The sequence below is a fragment of the Amia ocellicauda genome, chromosome 22 (genome assembly GCF_036373705.1).
Source record: "Amia ocellicauda isolate fAmiCal2 chromosome 22, fAmiCal2.hap1, whole genome shotgun sequence".
Taxonomy (NCBI): Eukaryota; Metazoa; Chordata; class Actinopteri; order Amiiformes; family Amiidae; genus Amia; species Amia ocellicauda.
The window spans coordinates 10882133-10907558 of record NC_089871.1 but is presented as its reverse complement, the minus strand read 5'-3'; the positions used below and the strand labels follow the sequence as shown (position 1 = coordinate 10907558).

General features: G+C 50.2%; 1 protein-coding gene across 2 annotated transcripts; it reads right to left on the bottom strand.

The window, feature by feature from the left end:
• Positions 1–5272: 5272 nt before the first annotated feature.
• LOC136718190 (TLE family member 5) lies at positions 5273–23071 on the bottom strand. Of its 2 annotated transcripts, none has more exons than XM_066695833.1 (7): positions 22254–23071; positions 12626–12723; positions 10948–11011; positions 9266–9310; positions 8455–8517; positions 8101–8175; positions 5273–7976 (listed from the first exon to the last, which is right to left on the bottom strand). In XM_066695833.1, exons 1-7 carry the CDS (start codon positions 22278–22280, stop codon positions 7749–7751), a joined length of 600 nt encoding a protein of 199 aa, XP_066551930.1. In that variant the 5' UTR covers positions 22281–23071; the 3' UTR covers positions 5273–7748. The 2 variants fall into 2 exon arrangements, with proteins under 2 accessions (XP_066551930.1, XP_066551931.1); XM_066695834.1 differs by having other exon boundaries at positions 5273–7973.
• Between the last annotated feature and the right edge of the window lie 2355 nt (positions 23072–25426).

Here is a 25426-nt window from a genome sequence, read left to right as displayed (position 1 = left end):
CGGTGTCTGACAGTACCCGGACTTCAGTGTGCCGTTATACATGTATATGAGTGCGCGACACATCCACCATGTTTCCTACCGGAGACGTTTCCTGTGCGCCACCTTAAGAGCCCGCCGCTTCAGTCATCTCCACTCGCTCGCTGATTGGCCAGCCCGAGCCAGCTCGTCCAGCCAGTGAGAGGCAGAGAGACCCACGTTGGACGCTGACATCAGAAGTCGCGCCCGCCAATCCGGAAACCGGCGCCCCGTGATTGGCCGCGGGCGGTCGAAGAGGGAGTTGTAAAAAAAAAATAGAAAATACAAAAAAAAAGAAAATAGAGAAATAAAAATATCGAGTGATGATGGGCAGAGCGGAGCGGAGCCGGCGCCATCTGCAGCGACAGAGACTGGCACCGGTCCAGTCAGTGGCTCTGCAGCAGTCCGGACCGGTCCAGTTAACGACTCTGCAGTCGCCAAGTCCAGTCCAGTCAGTGGCTCTGCAGCAGTCCAGTCCAGTGTAGTTCAGTCCAGTCAGTGTCTCTGCAGCAGTCCAGTCCAGTGCAGTCCAGTCAGTGTCTCTGCAGCAGTCCAGTCCAGTGCAGTCCAGTCCAGTCAGTGTCTCTGCAGCAGTCCAGTCCAGTGTAGTCCAGTCCAGTCAGTGTCTCTGCAGCAGTCCAGTCCAGTGTAGTCCAGTCCAGTCAGTGTCTCTGCAGCAGTCCAGTCAGTGTCTCTGCAGCAGTCCAGTCCAGTGTAGTCCAGTCCAGTCAGTGTCTCTGCAGCAGTCCAGTCCAGTGTAGTCCAGTCCAGTCAGTGTCTCTGCAGCATTCCGGACCAGTCCAGTCAGTGCCTCTGCAGAAGTACAGTGTGTGTCTTTTGTTCATAGTGGTATTGAAATGTATTCTTCCAAAACTAGGCTGAGCATTGGTTTCTGCTGCTAATATTACACAATGTAACAAATTTTTTTTGTTATTGTTCCTGGGTAGTAAGCGTTATTTCCTAATTGCTTATGCCTCAAAAGTATAGAAAATGGCTATTATTCCCCACAAACTTTGCTTTTGTGACCAGGACAGTGATATTTTGAAATGTAACCATTTCCAATGAGAAAATGGGCGTCTTTTCATTCACATAAAGTCAGAAAACAACAACATATGAATCCAAATTAACGTATTTGTATATAAATAATACAAAAATGACTACAAAAGATTTAGAAGAGTAGTTTTTCGAGATTGACGATTATACTGTATTACTTTATAAAAACATGTTAATTTGGATTCATATGTTGTTTTTTTCTGACTTTATGTGAATGAAAAGACACAGAGTCACCCGCTTTCTCATTGGAAATGGTTACATTTCAAAAGATCACTGTCCTGGTCACAAAAGCAAAGTTTGTGGGGAATAATAGCCATTTTCTATACTTTTGAGACATAAGCAATTAGGAAAAAACACTTACTACCCAGGAACAAAAATTGTGTTACAGAGTCATCATTACATTTCTTAGCAGACACCCTTATCCACTATCCACAATATATCGCATTATGACCCATTTACACACTTGGGATTGAACCCACACTCTTCTGCTCCTGAGTCCAGAGTCCTGACTGTCACTCCACACTACTGCTGATCCTGCACTACAGCAGCTCTGAGAGCAACTGAGCCCTTCACACTGAGCTCTGGGCTTCTGGATAAGATCTGTGATTGTAGGAGGGTTATACTGCGGATAAAATCTGCCCCCCCATCTCTCCCCTCTGCTCTGAATTGTCAGTGGCGGTTTCCTGTGTGAGCTCTCCTGACGCTCCACAGGCCCACACTGCACAGGGGCTCTCACACCTCTGTCTTTCTGCTGCTCCTATTAATATTTCAACAGCCCTTTAAACCTGGAATCTGCTCTCTCTCTCTCTCTCTACCCCAGCTCTGTTTCTCTGCCACAACATGTTAACGTGTTTACGGTGCAACAGCAGCTGTGTTTGTGATCTGGTGGCTCAATGACGCACAGTACTATAGCTGTAGTGTGCAGACGTGTGTGTGAGACTGTGTGAGTGTCTTTGTGTGACTGTGTAATTGTGAGAGTGTGTGTGTGTGTGTGTGTGTGTGTGTGTCAGGGGCTGTCTCTGTCCATCTGTGAGAGTGTGATTGCCTGCATCTGTAGGAGGCTCTTATTTATTTATTTCATGTTCTTTTATTCCTCTATTCAGTTGTTGTGCCTGTCTGGAAGTCTCCGGGGGTCTGATGTTTATAAACTAGCTACACAGCTGCACCCGGGCTGCTGTTACTGTGTCACATGGAGCTCCTGCACCTCTATGTGTGTGTGGAGTCCAGTCCAATCCAATCCTTAAATAAGTAGACAACAAATAATCACCCCCCAGTTCTTACTCCCTCTCTTCCTCATACTTCTCAACCTCCACCCTCCTGTCCCTTTTGGTCTCTACCCTTCCTCCCCCTCTCCCTCTCCCTCTCCCTCACTGTGGCGCACACAGCTGTGTAATAGCCCAGGCTGGCTGGCAGGCTGCCCAGACAATGTCATGCCAATTAAGTTCAGCAGCTAAAAGAGAACCATGCGGGAATTCAGCCCATTACTGCGAACATTAACCCCTCCCTAGCCAGCCCCCAGCATCCCCCTCTGCCTGACACTCAGCACACACAGCTGCACTGCTCCCCTCAGACCACCCCCGACTCACACACAACCTTCGGCATACCTGTTCACACCTGTTTTTTCACCTGGGTGGGGGGTGGGATGCGCAGGTTAAATAGGGCCTCTCTAGACTGCTGGACCAGAAGAAGGGAGAGTGCGGCTCTAAAGGCCTAAAACTGGAAAAGAGGCGTCTTAAAACAAACACTGAGACAAAACACACACACACACACACTATCTGTTTCAGCAGAAAACACATCAAACAGGTGAGATCTACAATAGAATATAAAGAGTCTTATTTAAGTGACCGGAGAGAGAGAGAGAGTGTTAATACAGGCTCAGAAATATAATTCTATAGCACATTAATGGTGCACTTTATGGTGCAGCTGAGTGACTAAAGGAGGTAGAGAGAGAGAGAGAGAGAGAGAGACCACATCTTTGTATTGCTCTGATACTTTGTAAGTCGCCCTAGACAAGGGCGTCTGCTAAGAAATAAATAATAATAATATTAACATCTGAGGGAGGACAGCAACTTAGTAACACTTAGGACATCCACTCCATCTCTCCCTGTATCTTTCTCTCTGTGTCGCTATAATCATTCTGTACACATCCCTCTCCCCATCTCTCTCTTTCTGTACTCTAAAGCAGCTGCAGTTGGAGACATCAGCCCATTTTCTTTTCCTTTATTCTTTCACTTTTTTCCTTTTTCTCAATCATTTGAGGTATTCGTTCGCCCTCCAACACGATGTCAGCGCTGTACAGTACAAAACAGGAACCGCACTGGCAGCGCAGACTAACCACACGCCAACCGCACGCCAACCACACGCCACTCAAGAGGGCAATGAACAGGAAGCACGTGTGAGCGACACTGACAGCACGCAAACGGCTGCTACACACACAGACCGATCACGGAGAGGAGAGGAGAGGAAACGAGAGGAGGGGAGGGGGGAGATGGGAGAATGTTAACTGCGTGGAGAGTGAAAGAGAGAGAGAGAGATTGCAGGTCTGTGTGCAGGCAGATCCCATGAATAAAACAACACAGGCTGTCTCTCCTGACTCAGATTATGTCTCCATAATCAAGGGAGGCAGAAAAAAAGAAACGAAAAAGGGGAAGCAGAAGAAGGAGAAGAAAGAAGTGCTGTGCAGTACAGTGTAGTGTAAGACAGTGGAGTACAGTGACAGTGTAATACAGTACATTAGAGTACAGTGACACTAATACAGTACAGTGATTGTGTAGTAAAGTACACTACAGTCAAGTAGAGTATGGTTGACAGCGTAGTACAGTAAGGTACAGTAAAGTACAGTGACAGTGTAGTACAGTGACTGTAGTACAGTAGTGACAGTAGTACAGTACAGTAAAGTACAGTGACAGTGTAGTACAGTACAGTAGTGACAGTGTAGTACAGTAAAGTACAGTAAGTGTAGTACAGTACAGTAAAGTAGTGACTGTAGTACAGTACAGTGACAGTAGTACAATACAGTGTACTACAGTAGTGACCATGTAGTACAGTAAAGTACAGTGACAGTGTAGTACAGTAAAGTACAGTGACTGTAGTACAGTACAGTGAGTAGTACAGTACAGTAGTGACCATGTAGTAGTGACAGTGTAGTACAGTAGTGACAGTGTAGTAGTGACTAGCACAGTACAGTGACTGTAGCACAGTAACTGTAGCACAGTAAAGTACAGTGAGTGTAGTACAGTGACTAGTACAGTAAAGTGACAGTGTAGTACAGTGACAGTAGCAGAGTACAGTAAAGTACAGCAATAGTGTACTACAGTACAGTGAGCATGTGACTGCGTGACAGTACAGTTATTAACGGAGTGCTCTTGCGGATTTTTTTGATGCTAGGAAGAAAAAAAAAAAAGATAAAGTGACTATAAATGAATAATGAATCTTTGACAAGCCTGCACTCCCACCTTGTGGCTCAGTGCAGAACTCAGCGTGGCTCAAAGGGCTGCACACCCACAGCACCCCCTGCTGGCTGGGATACTCACTCCACACAGCTGTGGATCTGGCCCTCTGTGCTCCTTGCTGACATGATTAACGAGTACAGCTGTGATCCTCACTGCTGCGCGAATACCAGCTCAGGGATGTTGCCATTCATACTAATAATAAAGTCTTTATTTGTATGTATTTCCTGGAGTGAAAGGGCGCAGAGAAAGAGCAGGCCACGACCTTACCAGAATAGGAGTAGACTGGGTGTGTAGATCCAGTTAGTGAACGGAGACTGGATACATTTTCAGTCCTCTGGCACTCTGGACGGCTATGCGGGTGTGGAGGGTCTCCCACCCAGTGCCAGTGCTCAGGGAGACCAGGTATGGGTTCGAGCTGCGTCCACAAACACACACGCTCACTCACGCAGGTCCTCCTCCTCCACACCTGTCTCAGCTCTGCACAGTGGCTCACCCGTGCATGGGTGGCTATGGATGATGGGTATGCTTGTGTAGGTATGGGTGCCCAAGCCATGCCACAGCACTCTGGGGTTGCTCTCTCGGCTGCCCCAAAACACACTGGCAGCCCCACTAGAGCCGAGCCGAGCCCTGCATCCGCACTCCTGCTCTCCCTCCCACTCATTAACATTGTTGTGCTGGTGCATTACAGAGGAGGAGGGAAATAACACCATTATAAATAACAACGATCATAATAAGCACACAGACCCGGGATCTGACCTCCATTGAATTTTATTTGTAAGGCACCATAAATACTTCCTTACTGCAGAAATTTTCATTCATTTATAGTAAATGTTTCAGTTTTTTTTTTAATTATTCATTTATTTGTTTTTTTGTCATCGTTTTTTTGTTTTTTTTCGTTTTTTTTTCTTGTTTTTTCCTTTTTTTAAACCAAGCTATAGTATTGGTTTCCATAACACAAACATACATTTTTGCCAAGTTACACACTGAAGGTATTACATACAACACAAAATAAGAGAAGTCAAAAAAGACCTTTACAAAGCTCCAAAAGATTACAATGCTTCATTCCATTGTTGCAGAGGGTGAGGTGGGTGGGGGGGGGGGGGGTGGGGGGTGCGGGAGAGTGGAAGGGGGCAGACGACCGGGGGCAAGAGAAATAATTACCCTCCCTAGTATTTACCCTCATTAACCGCTTGCCTGTGAGCAGCGTTCAACTACAGCAAACACGGCTTGGGGGGGAGATTTGAAACAGCCCAGTTATCAAATTAATGTTCCATCCAAAAACTGAATACAACCCCCCCCACACCCCCCAAATTAAAATACGATATGAAACGGCCCTTCGACTAAAAGACTCACCGTTTCCTCCTCGTGCCAGGGAAGTTAAAATGAATACCCGGGGAGCATGGCGCAGTAAGCTCCGCCCCCTCATTAGGGATGCATTTCTGTGTGGGCATGGCCTATGAGTCAGAGCCTATTCAAACTCCTCTTCGAACCGCACAATGGAGTGACAGTCTTGTACACGCCAGTGACAGTGTAGCGGAGGTCCTATACACCCTTCTCTGTGCCCCCCAGCCCCCGCACCACGGTTGAGATGGTTTCAGTTCAGATTTTAAGTGAATAATTATTTCAATTAACTAATTAAGTGCTCAGGGTGGATTGGAAACTCGCCTGTTACCCAAATTCACTCATGACACAAAAAACAAATCCAGCAAGATGCCGTGGCGATTTCCTCCCGCATATACATACATACCAACACGCCTGTGTGTGCGCGTGAGCGTCTGTGTGCGCGAGTGCGTCTCCGTATGTGTATGGTGCGAGTGTGCTTAGGAGTGCGTGTCTGTGTGTGTCGAGGCCTAATGGATTAAAATGGGCTTTCTAAAAATGTAAACGAGCAGTCCGTCTCCCGCCCCCCCACCTCTCCCGGTGCCTCCAGCACGAGCGCCCGGCAGACCCCGACACCACGGCCGAGCTACACCGAGAGACAGTGCTTTTGTGTTGGAGTCTGCTCCCTTTTTGTGCTTGGCGATGTGCCGCCTTCGTTCTCTCTCTCCGTCTCTGTGTGCGTCAAGGCTGCTCCCCTGATACGCAGCTGCGTCATTCAGAGTCAATCTGGGCCGGTAAGGGTGGGGAGCGGAGGAAACGGACTGAGTATATAAAGCTCTCCCTCTCCGCAGTGGATTGTGGGTATTCCACCGACTGTATACAGGACGCGCACACACACGCGCACGCACACACACACACACACACAGGAAATGATGCCGAGGAGGGGCTCAATGTGCTTTTTGTTTTGTTTTGTTTTTTAATGTAGACATTTCACAATAGGAGAAAACCAAACCAGGAGACACGGCTGAGCTGGGGGGCGGGGCAGACCAGGTGACCTGTCACTCAAATAGGTCTCAAGCTGACATTGCAACTGGCTTCCAAAGTGCTTAGCGCCCTCTGCTGCTCTGGAAGAGCATTTTGTTCTCCCTCTCTCCCCCTCCATCTGCCTCCTCAATCTCTCTCTATCCTATAAACAGATCACTTCAGTGCTTTCTGCACATTTGTCTCCTCCTTTAGTGCTTTTTCTCTAGTGTGTTTCAGGAGGACAACCATCGTCGAACGGACCTGGCAGCTTGACCCAAAGGCCCCAGAAGGGGATGTGTGACGGTACACCAACTCCCCCATCTACAAATCGGTACTGTTGTGCGCGTCCCATTCGTTCGGTTAGGTTCCGTCCCCCGCCCCGCGCCAACATCCCCACGAAAGGAACAGCTTCTGTACAACGACGACGACAACGACAACAAAAAATCAGGAGAAGAGAAACAAATCAAAACCACGGCAGCGGAGCAGAGGCCGAGGGGCCGAGGGTGTGGTCCGCCCGCTGCACGTCTGACTCGTCCGCCACCCCAGGGGGCGCTGCGTTGCGGTCTTTCCATCGACACTAAGCTACACGTGGAGGAGTTGGGGGTCCGTTTGTGGCCGGGGAGGGAGGGAGGAATGGGTGGGGGAGGACAGTAAAAACATCGAAACTAGAAGGGGTCGTGAGGAGGTAGGAAAATCAGAGAGACAGAGGAAGTGATACAGGGAGAGATACACAGAAAGTAACAATGAAAATAAAGCGGCTGGGCGAAAGAGGTCTGTGTGTGTGTAAGTGAGGGAGTGTGTGTGTGTCTGTGTGTGTTTGCGCGTGTACATGTATGTGTGTGTGTGTGTCGGTGAGAGACAGACAGTCAGCACCCTCTGCTGGCGCTAGTCGGACTTGTCCCCCTCCTCGTCGCGGTGGCTGTCCGCTCCCTCTCGCGCAGCCTTCTCCTCCTTGGCCAGGTGGGCCTGGGAGGCCAGGATGCTGGACAGGGAGAACAGGCCGGAGCTGGAGGTGACGGCCGGCAGGGTGGGCGGGGTCAGGCCCAGGGGCAGCGGGGTCATGGGGAGGGCGAGACCCTGCAACTGGGAGAGCTGGTGAGCCTGGAGCTGCTGCTGCGGACAAGCACACACAACACTGCGGTCAACAACGCCACGGACAACAGCACGGACACACACGTCAACCCCATGCTACACAGTGCAGCGCCCTCAGTGCCCTGCAAGGGAGCGGACAGCCTACCCGAATAATGGAGTTCATCTCCGGAGGGGTGACTTGCTTGGCCCTCTCGATCGCTCCCAGGACCTGCTGCTGGTGCTGAGAGAGAGAGGGGAGGGGGGCGGGTAAATTCTCTCTCAAAACAATACCAAAATAATAATAGAAATAAATAAACACACACACACACACACACACAAGACGCACAGCATTTTTCCCTCTTCCTTTTGATTTTTGTAGCACGTTCTGAGAACAGCACAAAGGGCAACGCAGCAGAAATACGGCAAGCCCATGTGGACAAACTATGTAAACGCGGTCTTCCTGCCGTGCTGGAGGGAAGCTACAGTGGCAGGCCAGGCCGGGCGGGGCGGGGAGGCTTACCTCTTGTGACAGGTAGGGGAGCACCTGGGCGCAGATTCCATTTAATCTCTTCACAATTTCCGCCTGAGGGGAGATGGGAATGAACACACGCCGTGGTTAATTACACTGGTGAGAGGTGGGGCAGGTTTAAGTATGGGTGGGTGGGGCAGGAGACACAGTCAGTCTAAGTGCCTCACACACACACACACACTCTCTCTCCTCTCTCTCTCTCTCTCTCTCTCGTGAGACACACACACACAAATAAATCACCCCGAGAGAGCGGAACAGGAGCTGCATCAATTTTGTTGTTTCCGCGCAGAAATGAAACACAGAGCCTCCCTGTGCTGGAACAGAGAGGCCGAGAGCCCACAAACCCCCGCTCAAACAAAGGAAAATGGAAAAGGATACATAATGGAAATAAAAAAAAGAAAATGTACCCGTTTATTATGTTATGTGAACAATTCTGAGCCCTGCTGCAATTTCTCAAACACTGCCTCCCCCCACCCCATGCAGGAATAAAGCGCTATAGATCGAGGCAGTGGTGCAGCTGGGCCCCAGGTCAGTGTCGTGTTATTAATTCTCTGCCAGAGTCATTACCACACGCCAACACCAATTTCCTCTCTCCCTCCATCGCTCCCCCTCTCCCTCCCTGCCCCCCACCCCCGACTGCACCGTACTGTTCGCCACTCCATCGTACTGCAGGTAGTACACTGCACCGTATGGCACCGTGCCTCCCACTCTACAGCCCAGCCTCGGGGGGGAGCGCTCACAGACACCCGGCCCTGGGTGCGACACGCCTACCGTGTCAGTGTGTTGATTGGGGAAGGCCTACCTGTTTGTGCATTTCGATGTTCAGCCCGTATGACATTTCGTAGTACTGTGGGGAGAAGAACAGCAGAGAGAAGTATGAGACTGGGATCAGTGGGTACGGCACACTCTCACAGTTGCGCGCACACTGCCGAATACCGCACACTGCCACAGTACAACACAGTCCCCAGCCCTGGTCCTTGAGAGACACCGTACAGTACAGCAGGGACACTACACCGAGTAACAGACAAAAAACAAAACCATCCCGCCAAGCAGCTGGGAATCTCCAGAACTGTCCTTCAAAAACACCTGATGGGTAAATAGGCAAACAGACAAACGAGCGAGGGAGGGAGAGAGAGAGAGAGAGAGAGGGAGCGAGAGCAAACAAACAGAATGATTGAACAAACTGCACGTCCCTAAAGTAATTACAGTCAGTGTCTTCGAGGAACCCGCGCCACTCCATAGCCCAGACTGAGCTCCCGGAGTGAGCAACCTGATAGTCAATTACCCAGAGTGCATCTGTGTGTGTGTGTGTGTGTGTGTATGTGTGCAGTAGTGTGTGGATGCTTGTGTTTCCATGCGTGTGTGTGTGTGTGTGCGCATTTAGTCTATTTTTTATTTTTTTTCTAGTGTGGGGTGGGAGCGTGATGGATGGAGACAAGATGCTGCTGGGATTAGATGAGATTAAGCTCGTAGACAGATCAATTAGAGGCACAATATCAGACGGCTACCCCAGTCAGGCCAGCGAAAATGAGATTAGGGTGGGGGAGGGACAACGAGAGCAGGGAGAGAGGCAGGGGGGCAGGCAGACAGCAGGGAGATGGAGGGAGCCAGGCAGAGATGGGAAGAGAGAAGAGGAGAGAGACCAGGGCAGGAATGGATATCAGAGAGAGAGGGAGAGATAGGGAAGAAAGGTAAGGATAGAGGGAGAAAAAAAAAGCAAGAAGGATAAAAGACCAGTCACATAAGAATTATAGAAATGCAGAGATCAAAATGGAAGACCTGATGACGAACCGAAGAAAAATGATAAGAAAAAGGGAAATATGAGAGGACAGTTAGAAAAAGGCAGAGAGAGGGGGAGAGGGAGAAAAGAGGCTGCCCCCCCTCCCCTCCAAGCAGGATTGCTTTGAGGTGGCGCTCTCCACACACAGCAAATGCTGTTACTGAGGTCCTATATATAGGCACACTAACAATCAACACACACACACTTGCTTCAATGACACCTGAAACTGGAGCCGGAGCTGATGTCGAGTTATCATTAACCCTGCCTCCCTCTCACTCCATCTCCATCCCTTTCTCCCCCTGTATCCCTCTCCCTCACTCTTCTCTCCCATCTCTCTATCCTCCTGTCCTCTTTAGTCCCTTAGTCCCTGGGCATCTCAGATGACTCGACTGCTTTCCTGTTTCTATGCAGCAACACCGGCTGTGTCAGGAACTCTAGAACTGGCTATCATTTCACTGGGGAGGGGGGAGCAAACAAAGGATTCTTGTAAAACAGAGGAAAAAAAAAACAACTAAAAAACATATGGGATGGTCGTGGAATGAAATCTGTGTTGCACATAGGACCGAGTATGGTGCAACCATGATATACGTCCCCCTGCTTCACTTATTCTACTACAGTCCCTTTCAGACAGCTTCGGCCCCACGCCACACCCTATGACATCATCCAGACGCCCCGTAAGAGCACAAAAACATTCGGACACTCACCATGATGTAATGGCGCTGCATTTCCGACTTCTCGCTGGCCAGCTTGTCACACTCCAGTTTCAGACTGAGGGAGGGAAGCGGGGAAGAAAATGTTAATTGATTGATTGATTAATACATGAATAAGAAAATGGCTAATATGTTGTAGAAAATGCCTTGCGCTCAAGAGGAGTCGAATTAATTCTCAGCCTGTGGAAACCTGTCGATCGTTTAAAAAACAATCATACAGAAACCCCTCAGGATTTTAATTTATATTTGTTCTTCCAAGTTCTTATTGTTGATCTGATTATTATGCACCGTTTGGCAGAGGCCTTTGCCCAGGGTGATGTGCACAAGGGTCGCAATGAAAGCTGTGCCCCGCTGTGCAGGTGTGCTGGGGAGACACCATTGCCACTATTTCCTCACCCGGAAAAAATATACATTAAACCCCTGCTCACTTTTGCCTTAAAGAGGAAACGAACGTGGATCGCGGAGGCCGGTGCCAAAGGGTTTATACACCCTGCCTGGAGTGCTCAGTCTCCCACACACACGGGCATACAGACACACACACGTGCGCATTTAGTGTGTGAGTGAATATGTATTTAGAGTGTGTATTTAGAGATTAAGAGTGTGTATGTGTTCTTGCTCGCGCTCTCTGGCTGCCACTTCCACTTCCACTCAAACTCATCACTCTTGTCTCCGAAACACCGGCAACGCGCGTCAGAGTAACCATGGAAACTGCCTCCCCCGCTGCCGCATTGAGCCACTCGGCGTGCAATTGGCCCGCGGGGGCCGGCAAGGTGCGAGGATCCTCACGGGCAACACTTTGATGGGAGGTTTCATTGCCGTTACAGAGGCTGAACGCATCTGTGTCCGTGTGTGCCGGTTTGGTTATATGTCCAGAAAAAACTACAGTGCCAGCATGTGCGTCTGTGAGGGTGTGTGTGTTGCGTGTTCCCAAGTGTGGAGAGTCGCGTGTCGCGTGTATGGGCGCTGTGTTTGTGAGTGTGTGTGCTGGGATCTTCTGCCCGTATTGTGTGTGAGAGCCTTGTGCAAGCCTGTGTGTCTGTTGTGTGTGAGCAAGAGTGGCCTCGTTGTTCTGCCACTCTATCCCAGCGCTCAGGATGCAGAGCAGGGTCATTTAACGTGAGCTGCACCCAGCGTCGATGGGAGTTGGTCATCCAAGTGGACAGACCTCCCTCTCACAGTCTCAATCCCTCCCTCACTCTCCCACTCTGTGTGTGTGGGAGATCGTACAGTTCACCCTCGCTGTAATTGCTGGATGAATATTTAATGAAATAATGGCCCCCAACCACCCCCTCCCCACTGCATCAATAATTGACCTGCCAATTACTAGATAACGGAGCTGGGGGACGCAAACACAGCGATAGACATTTAAAAATGTGTGTTAATATATACAGGTGTGTATGTGTGTGTATGTAAATATATACAGGTGTGTTTTAAGATAGGTGTGTGCATGTAAATAGTTGGCTCAGTTATTAAGAGATTTATTATATTCAATTAACTAATTAAGAGCCCAGGGTAGAGTCGTATTAAAGAGAGGGCTCCCAAGTCATTCCTGAATCGGTCGGCTTAAAAAACTGCAACGCAACTCCTGTATCATGGCGCAGGCTCTCCTCCCACTCCTGACGAGAGTCCAGACACCGTAGGATTTTGGACCAGGATGGGGGGGGGACCGTACCTGTGATACTGTGCTTGGAGAAACTGGAACTCATCTTTGATCCTGTCGCAGGAGTCTGAGGTGGTGAACTTCAGCTGCTGCGATGACTGGGATGAAGCCTGGACACAAAACAATGGAACAGAGGAAATTTCAATCAATCAACCAATCAATAACTAACAAATAATGGTGCACAAGTCATTGGTATTGACAAAATGAGTGGTTTCTTTTACTACTGTATACATTTTCACTATCTTATGGAGCGGGGACCTGGAGTGTGAATGAAGAAAGACAAATCCTGCGATCAGTGAACAAGAAAACAGTGTCGAGTGAGAACGTAATAGTGAGGCAAAATAACTGTAAAAATCCCTGACAATTTCATTAAAAGCTGTAATCTATCACAGTACAAAGGTGGAACCAACTGAACAATTTGGGAAATTAAAAGCCTTTTCAGATGAGCTGAAAACCTAAATCAAATCAAGTCACTGTGTCCGAACACCACAGTTCGTCAGAGCGCTAGTTACAAGAGACTGCTCTACTTTTTGATAAACGACAATTGCCCATCCAAGAAACCACCTGTGATATTTCTGCTCAAAAAGATTTAAACGGCACACACCGAGCAATTACACCCCCCCCCCCCCACCTCCGTCTCTAAGCACTGCGGTGGGTCCCGGGGGGGCACTTTTACATACACTGGCGGTTTTCATGCTCGGTGAAATTGTGGGCTGCTGTTATATTTACTCGCTGTCATTTCTCGTGAAAGTGTGGCTGCGTCACCGAATGCGGCACTGAGACTCCGCACTGGCACGGCACGGCCTTGCTCGCCTACAGGGCGCGGGTACGGCAGGGGTCACGGTGGTGTGGGGGGCTATCTGCAGTGCCTGGCTCGTACTGGGACACCCAGTCCCTCCTCTGTGCCTCACAGCGAATCACAGCAGCGTCTTCAAGTGCTGGCACTGCCCACCAGCTGATAGTGCACGACCGGGCAAGGGGCAGGGATTGGGGCGTGTTAGACGGGACAGTCATAGGAGACGAACACCCTAAATCACAGGTTTCTGCCCTGCACATGCACACATGCCTGCCCACTTGACTGCAGGAGGGCTCTACCTTTTCTCCACCAAGAAAAAAATATAAATAAATAAGTGCTCCCAGGCAGGCCTGTTGTGTCCCTGTGCAGCAGCGGTGTAATTGAGTTTCCTGCGCTCAGCGGTGACTCCAGTCTCGCAAGCCTGAACCCAACCCGCAGGCTCGCAAATCGAGCGCCCCCACCCCCGCCGAGTCGCTTTGTTCCGGCCCAGCGCTCCGCTGCCTCCGGAGAGTGCACCCCCACCTCCCCCCCATCTCTCCCACACACAGCGCAGAAAAGGAAAGGAAAGGGAAGAGGGCAGAGAGAGAGAGAGAGGCAGAATGGAGTTTCTTTCAAGCGGAAGAGCAACACGATTTAAAATTACAAAAGAAAACGGAAAAAAAAAAATACACAAATGCATCCCTGTAACGGCAAACCGCTCTCTGATGGGCAACACCTGTGCAATGTTGTTGATTTCACCATGTCGATACTTGCACAATGAGATCGGACTGACATTTCAGTGTCCTGCGCCAAGGACTCCCCAGAGAAGGATGCCCGGTCAGCTGACACACTGACCCGACCACTGGTAGGCAGTGAGCACACTGACTCTGGGTGACCTGCTGCTGCATCAAACTAAACAATCACAGCACATTAAGAGTTCAATTAATCACTCATAATAACTGCAGCGTCTAATAATCCCAGACCAGGTGTCAATTAAGGCCATTACATCATCCACTTAATGGGCAACGTCAACCATTCCGCTGACGTCTTATCTTGCCGTTTTCACGCTTGTTGACGCATTCAGTCACTTCTGCAAAACTGAGCATTTCCGAACGCATCAATATCGCGCTGCCCACAACGCTAATCACCTCAGTGCCGGCTCTGTTCCGTTTCTATTAATCGTTGTTTATTTGTTCACATTATTCATCTAGAGCTCCTCGCCCCCACTTCTGCTCCCAGGCGACACAGCTGCAGTCAGAGCACCTCACGAGGTCTTTAAAGAGGGAGCGGAGGATGAGCGGCCGAGTATGTGTGTGAGTGTGTTAGAGTGGATGATTGACACAGAGAGAGAGAGAAAGAGAGGAGAGAGAGCGAACAGAAAAGATAAACAGAGGAGACACTGCTTGTCTGGGGGAGGGAGGGTGGAGAGTGTGTTAACCTCCCCCCTTCCCCTTCTCCTCAACGCCCGTTAAAAATCAATTAGAACACGCCAGGTCCAAAAATCAATATCCCCCGTGACCTTCGACCTGTTCACAGCATGCCCCCTGCCACGAACAAACACCCTACCCCCTCCTCTTCCCCTTCTCACACTAACACACAAACTCACTCTCACACACTGTCATTCTCACATACTTGCGCAATCACACACTCTCTCTCATACCCCCCCCACACACACAGTTTACAGAGCGCTGCGATTGTGATGCTAATGAGCGGCGCTGCCCCGTGGCGCCCCAGACATCTGCTGTGCTGTGTGTGTCAAGCCCCTGATTCAATTTGTTCACGTGCAAAAAAGGAAGAAAAAAAAAAAAAAAAGATGATCAGACCCCAGAGGCTTGTGGTGTACAGACGCACATGGGCGTTCGAGTGAGTGAGTGAGCATTAGTGTAAGTGTGCGAGTGTGTGTATATAGTGAAGGACATATATATTTATATATGGAGAGCAAGAGAGATGTTGAGGGTGGGTTGAGGGGCACTGATGTAATTATAGTGTGTGTGTGTGTGTGTGTGTGTGTGTGTGTGTGTGTGTGTGTGTGTGTGTGTGTGTGTGTGTGTGTGTGTGTGTGAGAGGAAGGATCCAGAGAGAGGGAGAAATAGGATAGCAGTAGCAGTGCTAAGAGTGTGTGTGTGTGACAGAGATTGAGTGAGTGTGTGTGTGAGGGAGTTTGTGTCGAGGGAGAGGTGGGCTGTGAGGTGGGTGGAGGATTAACCCCTGCACAGCTGGACTCTTTTGTGTAAAGCCTGGGGGCTGTGCTGTTAATTGAAGTGGGCTTAATAATGCCTCCCTCCTCCCTGCCCCCTGCCCCCCACCCCCTGACCTACCCACCCCCTACAGCTCAGGGAGGAAGTACATTACACATAGGGACAGGGAGGGAGGGGTGTGTGTATGACAAACTGTGATGTTTTTTTGAATATTTTGAAGCGACTCCTCAACACCCCCCTACAAAAGTTTTGCCTGACAGCCACCACCCCTCCCCCGGGTCTAATGCTCAGTGCACTGTGGTCTGAGTGAGGCTGCCAGAACGGGGCGCTCAGGTCGCTCGAGTCACACCGGGCTTTTTGCTGGTATCACGTGTAGCTGTCCGGCAGATGAAAATATCAACGGCCAAAATGTCCAATGGGAAATATGCTAACTAACTAACTAAATAAATAAATAAATAAATAAATAGATTAATAGCATATTAAATAGCCTAATATTGTGTGACCTATAAGATATGTTGCCAAGACAACAGCAAGCCTCCGCTACAGTAAGACATCACTGAGAGTTTAGTCATGTGACTGAATCTATCCCGACTGGGCAAAGCTGGGAAAGATTGCCAGCACAATCCCTGTATCCAGTGCGCCTGCAGAGCGTGGATTCTCACTCCAGGACAGGATAAACACAGCCCTGAGAAGAGCCGCTTCACAGAGGAAAAGGTGACAAGGGTGATGAGAATTCAAGTTGTGCCGAGGGGCTGCACAAGCAGCGGAGCACTTCTATTCAACGAAGTCGCGCCGCAGATAAACGGGAATATGACAAACGCAGAATTTGGATTGACAAGCCTATTATTTATTTTTTTAGACCTAATTGCTTCTTCATTTAGCTTATTTTCAAGTTATTTAATTTGACGGGCTTGGAATGCAAAGAGACATACATTTAATGTATGTTCAGTACGCAAAGTTTGTGAAGAGTTCATTATGCGGACTACTTTAAATAAAATACATTTGTTGGATCATAGCGTTTGTATTTATTGCTGTTTAAATGTAGGCTATTATATGGCTATTTAAAACATATGGCCGTTATGGCCGGAATTCTGGAATATTAACAGCCATATTTGGCCTTCAAAAAAAAACTCTGGTCACAACACACATTTAAAACGCTGCGAAAACCCCAGTGTGTTTTGGTTTGGTTTTGGGTTTCTTTGAGGCAGCTCTAAACTTCCAAGATGTCAAAATGTCATGTATTTGAAACTTTGTGGCAGCACGGTTATTAAAAGTGGGGGGTTCGTGCTCTGAGCTCCTGCCTCCATTCGTAATCTCTGCTTTAATCCGCAGCCTTGGGTCTGATTACTCAAATCAAGCAGCATAAGGGCACTCAATTGGATTAAATAAGGGGGGGGCGCTCACCTTGCTAAGTTGCAGTAGAGTTTGGTACTCCTCCCCCTCCCTAGCTCACCAGTAGCTGGGGAGGCTTACCTCAATAGGTTTGGGCAGTGGCTCTGGTGCTCCAGTACGAGCAGGGCAGCAGGCCAGAGAAGCACACACAAAACTAACACAAAATAAAAAGTAATGAAGATCAGAGAGCATGGGTCGTCTGATCACACTGCGCTGGATTTCTGGGGGCCATAAAAACCCTGAAATAATAATGGGAAAGCACTGTGCTGCCATACTGGCCTCTCAGACAGGGCTCCAGGCCCCAGACAGAGATAATCGCACTCAGAGGCGGGGTGGGCCCAGGCCAGCGGAGCAGAGAGCCGACTCATTGATTAGCCATTACAGGCGGCGCCGCGCTTGTCGACCGGGCAGGAATGGGAGTCACTGGCACCTGCTGAGCAGACCGCGGCTGGCCCTGAGCACTGTTTAAACCTGCCGAACACGCAGCACTGCGCACACACAGACAGCAGCACCACTGAAGAATTTTCTGTTCTCCTCGCTGTTGTATCACACAATTACACTGCCTGGAGGGGAGGCAACCATTAGACCTAGGCCTTAAGCCGTGGATCCCCTGAGATTTATTTTCTCCTGTAAAAATCTAACATCCTGTAGGAGTTTTTATTTCTCTCTCCTCCATGCTGAATGCTTTATTTTATTTGTGGTTTGTTTGTTTGTATTCAAACTGTAAAGCGCTCTGGCTATCCTGTGCAGGGCACTATATTAAAAAATGGATTGAGTGACACACACAGCACTGCACGCACAGCACTGCACGCACCAACGCTTGCAAGCATTTATACTTGCTCTCTTACACATACATGTATACTCACATGCATATTCACACAATATGCACAGAGAGACATACAGACTCACACACCAACACAAGCCACACACACATTCGGACTGGCAGGCAACATGCACAGAGATGCGCACGGAGCCACACACTTACATGCACTCTCACACACTCACACAGCCTGTGCAACAGTGGGTTGTCTCTCTGCAGGCTTGTTTGCGGGGGTGGGGGGGTGATGGCTTGGATCACTGTGGTCACCACGACTATAAACAAACCCTCCAGACCGCTGTGCGAGCCGGGCCTGGCCAGGCAGCTGCGTACAATGAGAACAAAGCCCTCCGGCTCTCGCTCTCTCCTCCTCCGCCTCCTTACGTCTCTTTCCATCTTGCTCTCTCAGCCCTCGCCCTCTCTGCCTCTCTCTCTCCTCTCTGTCAGTGTCAACTGCTTTGCTAGTCAGGCCACTGCACACTTAACCCCCGTCAGCTGGAACACATCCCTCAGCTTCAGCACTACATTAGTAAACCCCCGGCACGACCCCCCTCCCGCCTCCCTTCTCCATGAGCCTGCCCCCATCCATATCACTTCTCCCCTCCTCCACACCGTCTCACACCTCCACTCCTCCTTCAGAACTGCACAAGTGTCTCTCTCTACGGTCCAAAGTGCCGAGTGGAGGGGGTGCAGGTGCAGGTTTCAATTTCCCCATGTGTCCATTTTCACCTTGTTTCAATCAGTGACAGTTGCTACGGTGATGTGAAGTGTTTTGCACCAGATCTGAGAACAACTTTTCAATCCTCCCTCTTCTCTCCACCCTCCCCCACTCTCTCTCTGGCCAGGTGAAGCCCCTGCTCTCGTATGTGCCAGTTAATCTGCTCCACTCCTGCTGATGTGCTTGTGTCCTAATCCCTGGCGGTGCTGTGTCAGCGCTGCGCTGCGCCCCCCCCCCTCCCCGAGAAGCGCCAACGATGAGCGGGACACTCATGTTTCACTGCGTCGCAGGTTTCAGCCGGGCCACAAAATCCCCGCCCCTCCACACCTTCCTTGCTGGCTTGGCCATGGTCACACAAGTACAGGAACACCGGGGCAAAGCGTGCGCCACCATTAAGGTCCCCCTCCAACACCTTTCCCTCTCGAGTTCCCACAACACTCAATAACTCAATAACACGAGCGGCACTGGACAATCTATGGGAGGCCCTCCACCTGAAAGGACGGTGCTGGGACCCTGGGGAGGAAACACTCACAGGCAACCTGGTGAATGACCCACTGTCCCCTAATGACCTTCACTGCCAACGATATGCGAGGTGCACATCTTCACTGGAATTCCCAGTATCGGGCATAAACTGGCAGCCACACCGAGCAACCATGAAAAGTGGGCAGTGGTGCTAAATTCAACACACACACACCTGTACGCACCGCTGTCACACTGCTTTTGTACAGCCATCCGATAATTTTAGCTGCTCTGTAATTAAGGATGATCGCTAAGGAGGGGTGGTGGTGGGGGGGGCTGTCATAGAAGTAACAGAGGAAAGCATTTAAAAAGATGCAAAAGCATGCGTGGCGAGTCTCTGTAATTATCAGTGTCAGCAGCAGCACTTTTCCCCACTGCAGCCAAGGCAGTCATTAGCAGTGTCTGTGCGGCGGACCGTCTCGCCCCCCCACCCGACAGACATCCTATTGTACATCCTGCCCTGCCCCGTCACTGGGGAACTCCACAGGTGCTGTTTTATGTCGTATGGGTATGCAAAGCAGACCCCAGTACAATAATGCTAAAACAATTACAAAATGGACAGACACTAGCACAAGCCGGCCTCCATTGCGTCTTGTGTCTTGTGTTCCTGGGTAAGGGTGTCTGTTAATCAATCAATCAGTATTACAGCACTAGCAGTCCTGGTAATTGTTCCCCCTAAGTTCCCAGTGAGCAAAGTTAACCATCTGTTTGTTTGCTAAGCAAGTTCAGTCTCGTCTCTAGGCTGAGAGGCAAGCAGTGCGGAGGAGTCGAGACCTCCAGGTCGAGTTGCCCACCATTATGCTGTTTGGAGAGGCTGGGGTGTGGGGTTGTGAAGGGGAGACCACCATGACCAGTCTGTCCTGCTTTATGGTATTTTGGACACACGTCTGTCTGTTTTGATGGGAGTCCCACGGATTTGTCAAACTGTGTAAGACCCGGCTGGCTCAGAACAGGAACATTTGTCTGTCTGACAACCTGTGTGTCCTTCTATCTAATCTGGATTTACTTTGTGTCTGGACGGTGTGTGTGTTCTCTATCTCACGAATAAAAAAGGCATCTCATCCCATCAGAGAAGTCCCGTCTCTCTGTATCCAGGGGTAGCGTGAGATCCAGGACATTTTTATCAATGTGCGCGCCTGTTTGCGAGTAATCACTTCAATTACGACACCAGACCCTGCGACCCACATAATTAAAGTGCGTGACGATGCTGCCGAGCCTCCTGGCTGGAAGGTGCGAGGTGGCGGTGGCAAGCGCACAGGGCTCGACTCAGTACCCGACACTTCTTCCACAGGATGCGGTTGCTAGGGGCAACCCCCACCTACATCACCGCGCCGTGTCGGAGTGAAGAGTGCGAGACAAACCAGCCTGCCAACTCCGAGATGCCAGCCCACCCCCACAGCGCTCAACGTGCCCACCCTGGAGCTGCTGGCCGGGGGGGGGGGGTTTGAGGATCAGGGCCTACAGAGCTGCCCCCTCCTGCAGAGAGAGGGGGGCAGAGCAGGACAGGACCTTCAGGTTGTCTTTACACCTCTGAGCTCATATTGATCCAATTTGAACTTGTTATCGGCTTTAACCGGACAATTTAACACTGCCTCCCCTAGTTTTATAAGCTGCTGATGCCTTACTCACACACACTACATGGTAATATAGTGCGTTATCAGTCTGGCAACACTGAAAGATGCAGTGAAAGATAAAATGTCAATGGAGGAACCCTCTCCCTCTCTCTCCTGGGACCAGTGGCGCAGCTCACATCACAGCAACACTAACGAATGGCCCGTTAAAATATGGAAAATAAAAGGACAATGAGACATTATCCACTGACAAAGCCAAGGCCTGACCTTAGGGCCTTACACCATCGGGCTGGCAAGACCCAAACACACACACCTAAATCTCAATATTTTTTGTAATTGAGTGCCAGTCCATCCAAATTAAAACCAGGCTTCTGACCACAGGCCGGACCTGCAGGCTGCGAGGGTTCAAGATCATCATTGCAAGACTGTAAACAAACCCAACTCGCCATCTAAAGTTGCAGCACCTGCTTTACTTCCAGTGACTGGGGGCAGCGGGGAGATGCAGCATGAACCCAGAAAGGGGGTCCACTGGTCCCATTTCAATAACACGCATCAAGTGGATCCATTCACGGGGGATTAAGCGCTTTATGATATGGATTAGGGAAATCAATGAGCCGGGACATGAACTCATAACTTGGTACCGCTGGGAGAAACGGGGCCTCCAGTCTATAAAAGCCTGCAGTTAAAATCCAAACACAAAAACGCACACACTGAACACTTCAAACCCAAACGCCGTGTTTTAACATGGCCCCTCTCGTACTGTCACTCCTGATGACGTATATAAACAGGATATATACATATAAATGATCTATTTGGGGGGAATGTTTATTATCTATTGATGGCGATTGATAAATGAGCGGGTTGGCGCGTTTCTGTTATTAAATATAATGTGTATGATCGTCTCTTCCCCCCTCTTGCTACAGTGCTTGTGCTCCCAGTGTTACCCGATGGAGAGGAGCGTGTAGCTGCGTACAAACATACAGCCATTTTGTTTTAAAATATGAACAAAACCACCCGTTTCCGCTCGGGGTTTGAGCAGCGGCCTTTGCACAGAAACCCAAGAGCCGGACGCCGCCCGCACCAGAGCCGTTACCGATGATCCCCGGTGCCGATAAACCGTGAAAACTCAAGGGCTGCGAAACAGGGCGACACCGGAGCGACGACACCGCGTTTCACGGGCTGGATTCGGGCCGACGCGGCGCCGTCAACTGCCCCTCTGCGCCCGGGCTCACCGCCTCCAGTGTGAAACCGGTTTAAAACGCAAAAACAGGCGGGTGTTGCTTTATTAGAGTCGCTTATCTCGCCGGAGACGGAGACTAAATGATTTCCAGGGGGTGGGGGGGTTAATAGCCGCGGGGAAACGGGCTGTGGTGACCGTTTCGGGGTTTTAAAATGGACTCTTGTTTTGCGTCCCGGGCGCCGCCAGGCAGGGAGACGGGCCCGGAGAGGGAACACATGCGGGCGGCAGAGGGGCAGACCTGGAGGGCTGTGCGGAGAAGCAGAGACACAAACACACTGGTATAGTCCGGGAAAGCACACACACACACACACACACACAGAAACACGAAGACGCAGCTGCACAGGAGGAAAGAGTGATTAATAACCGGGGCTTTCACATCCACGCACACAAAGATTAAAGACGGGACTTACTGAGTGTCGGGATTGTGGAAACATCATGTCAGTTTCCTGTTTGGGTGAAGTCCTTCTCCAAACAAGAGCAAATCTGTGCGTAAAAACAACAAACCAACCACAAGCACACAATCCGGATCCGTCCTTTTGTCTCCGAGGCGAAATGTGGGGATCGACTCAGATTCCTCTTCCTCTGTGCACCGAGCACAGCCACACAGCCCCCGTCCGTCTACACACACATATATATTTATATTATTTATTTATTTATTCAACAACCGTCCTCAAATGATCGGATTCATAATGTGCATTAAGTTTCCTTTGTCTGGATCGGGGGAAAACGCTCTCCCCTGGATGCAATAGAGACGTTTGAAAAAATAATATATATATATATTATTGTATGTGTATATATATATATATATATATATATATATATATATACACACAATATTACAACGAAAATGTATAGTTTTTTTAACAAAAATCCTCGACCCTCAGCTTCTCCTTTTCTTCGTAAAGGATCGTTGTTTAATTGCAGTTGTTTGGATTATTAATTGTATATTCCAGTTCTTATGTTCTGGCACGATCTGTCCTTGTTTAGTGCACACTGGCGATCCAACAACACGTCCTTTTTCTTCCGTTCAGATCACACGATCTCAGCGTGTGTGTAGAGAGAGGGGGGTTTATTTCACGACACGGTTCGTGTTGATGCCGATGTCTGCCCCGCTGGTGCTGCTCCAGATGTTAAACTGTAGATCCTGGCTGCAGTTCGGGTCGATCCACCATCGCTGTCCGCCGCTCCGACACTAACAAAATGTACGAGGCGCTCCGGAGCTCGGCGCCCATGTGACGCGGGTCTGAAGCGCTCGCTGCCCATGTGACGCGGGTCTGAGGCGGCGCTGAGCGGGGCCATTTTGCATGTCAAACGGATGACAAGGTGTTGCTGCCTAATCTGCCCCCGGTGACAGCAGAGCGGCTCACTGTGTTCCCCTTGCTCAACCCCGGGGCGTGGACACGTCCAGACAAGGTTATTTGTGTGTATATATATAAATTAAACAACCTTGTTTTCCAGCACTATCTGCAGCAGGACCAGGGCTGGAGACCCTGCTGGACTGGACTGGACTGTCTCTCTCAAGGACCAGGGCTGGAGACCCCACCGACATGACACTTCTGGGCTGTGTGGTTGGTGGAGGTGATGCTCCATGTTGTCTGTCTGGGAGACACTCACCGCCTGCTGATCGCCTTCATGCATGATTAATAAGACAAGGGCCAGGGTCATAATTATTTAATAAGACATAAATCTGTATAACGAATAATTAATCAGGAGTTGTCTGGATGATGCAACTCTTCCCAGGGACAATAAGCGAGTGCAGGTTTGGGAAGGGTCTGTAACAACACAGCAGCTGTGTAAAACAATCTAATAGACTCTTCATTGAGAGGTTTCTTAATTAGTGGCTAGATATCATATAAATAATTCCTAATTAAGCCTTTCTAAGCAGAAAACCTAAGACCAGAGACCCTGCTGTAGCTCTGCCCTGGCGCCTGGCCTCCTCTTGGGCAGACAGTCACTGCCCAGTGGCCAGAATCTCTTCAGCCTTCAACGGCTTCATTGACATCCCTGCCGCTGTTACGCCATCTCTCTCCTCTCGCCCCCCAAACCCAGACTGTTTCAGCAGGAAATGGGTCTGTGCTTCGGCACAGCCGGCGCGCCCCAGCCGCAGCTCAGTGGGCAATTAGAGACACATTAGCCGCCGAGCTGTCAGAGAGGACCTTGCAGTAGCTACTTCACGTCGCAGAGACGGCAGTTCACAGAGCTGGGTAATTAGAGATAATTAACACCCTCTCTGCTCTTTGGAGGCAAAGAAAGAGCTGATAATTGAAAGAGAACGCTGGGGTTCAATAAGAGAGAGAGAAAAAGACAAGCAATTGAATGCAAACTGCTCTGCAAGCAGAATTAGAAGACACATACACACACACTCTCCCTCTCTCTCCCCCCCCCACACACACTCTCCCTCTCTCTCCCCCCCCCACACACACTCTCCCTCTCTCTCCCCACCACACACACACTCTCCCTCTCTCTCCCCCCCCCACACACACTCTCCCTCTCTCTCCCCCCCCCACACACACTCTCCCTCTCTCTCCCCACCACACACACACTCTCCCTCTCTCTCTCCCCCCCACACACACTCTCCCTCTCTCTCCCCCCCACACACACTCTCCCTCTCTCTCCCCCCCACACACACTCACACACTCTCCCTCTCCCCCCCCCCCACACACACACACACTCTCCCTCTCTCTCCCCCCCACACACACACACACACACTCTCCCTCTCTCCCCCCCACACACACTCTCCCTCTCTCTCCCCCCCACACACACACACACACTCTCCCTCTCCCCCCCCCACACACACACACACACTCTCCCTCTCTCTCCCCCCCCCCCACACACACACTCTCCCTCCCCCCCCCACACACACACACACTCTCCCTCTCTCTCCCCCCCCCCACACACACACACACACACTCTCCCTCTCTCTCCCCCCCCCCCACACACACACACACACACACACTCTCCCTCTCTCTCCCCCCCCCCCACACTCTCCCTCTCTCTCCCCCCCCCCCCACACTCTCCCTCTCTCTCTCCCCCCCCCCCCCCACACACACACACTCTCCCTCTCTCTCCCCCCCCCCACACACACTCTCCCTCTCTCTCCCCCCCCCCCACACACACACACACACACTCTCCCTCTCTCTCCCCCCCCCCCCCACACACACTCTCCCTCTCTCTCCCCCCCCACCACACACACACACACTCTCTCTCGCTCTCACACACACACAGTGCTCTCCTCCCCTCCTCTCAGAGTCTTTGCAGGATGGTCTCTGAGGGTGGACGTGCCCCTCAGCTGCCAGTAGGATCTCCTCAATGCTGCGCTCTCCCCCCTCCATCCAGTCATCAGGAATCTCCACACATCTCCATTCCTAAAAATACCAGGGTTTGCACCTGAGCTCATTAACTAAATCAGGATTGTTATCACCTTAATTGGCGCAATTTAACATCTCCCCAGCTACAAGGGTAAGGCACAGGATTGAACCAATTATTGTTCTTAATTAGTCAAGATTAACAGTCTGTGGACACTCAAACCCGACCCAAAGGGGCTCTTCCACAGACAGACACTGTGGAATTCAAACGCGCGCAC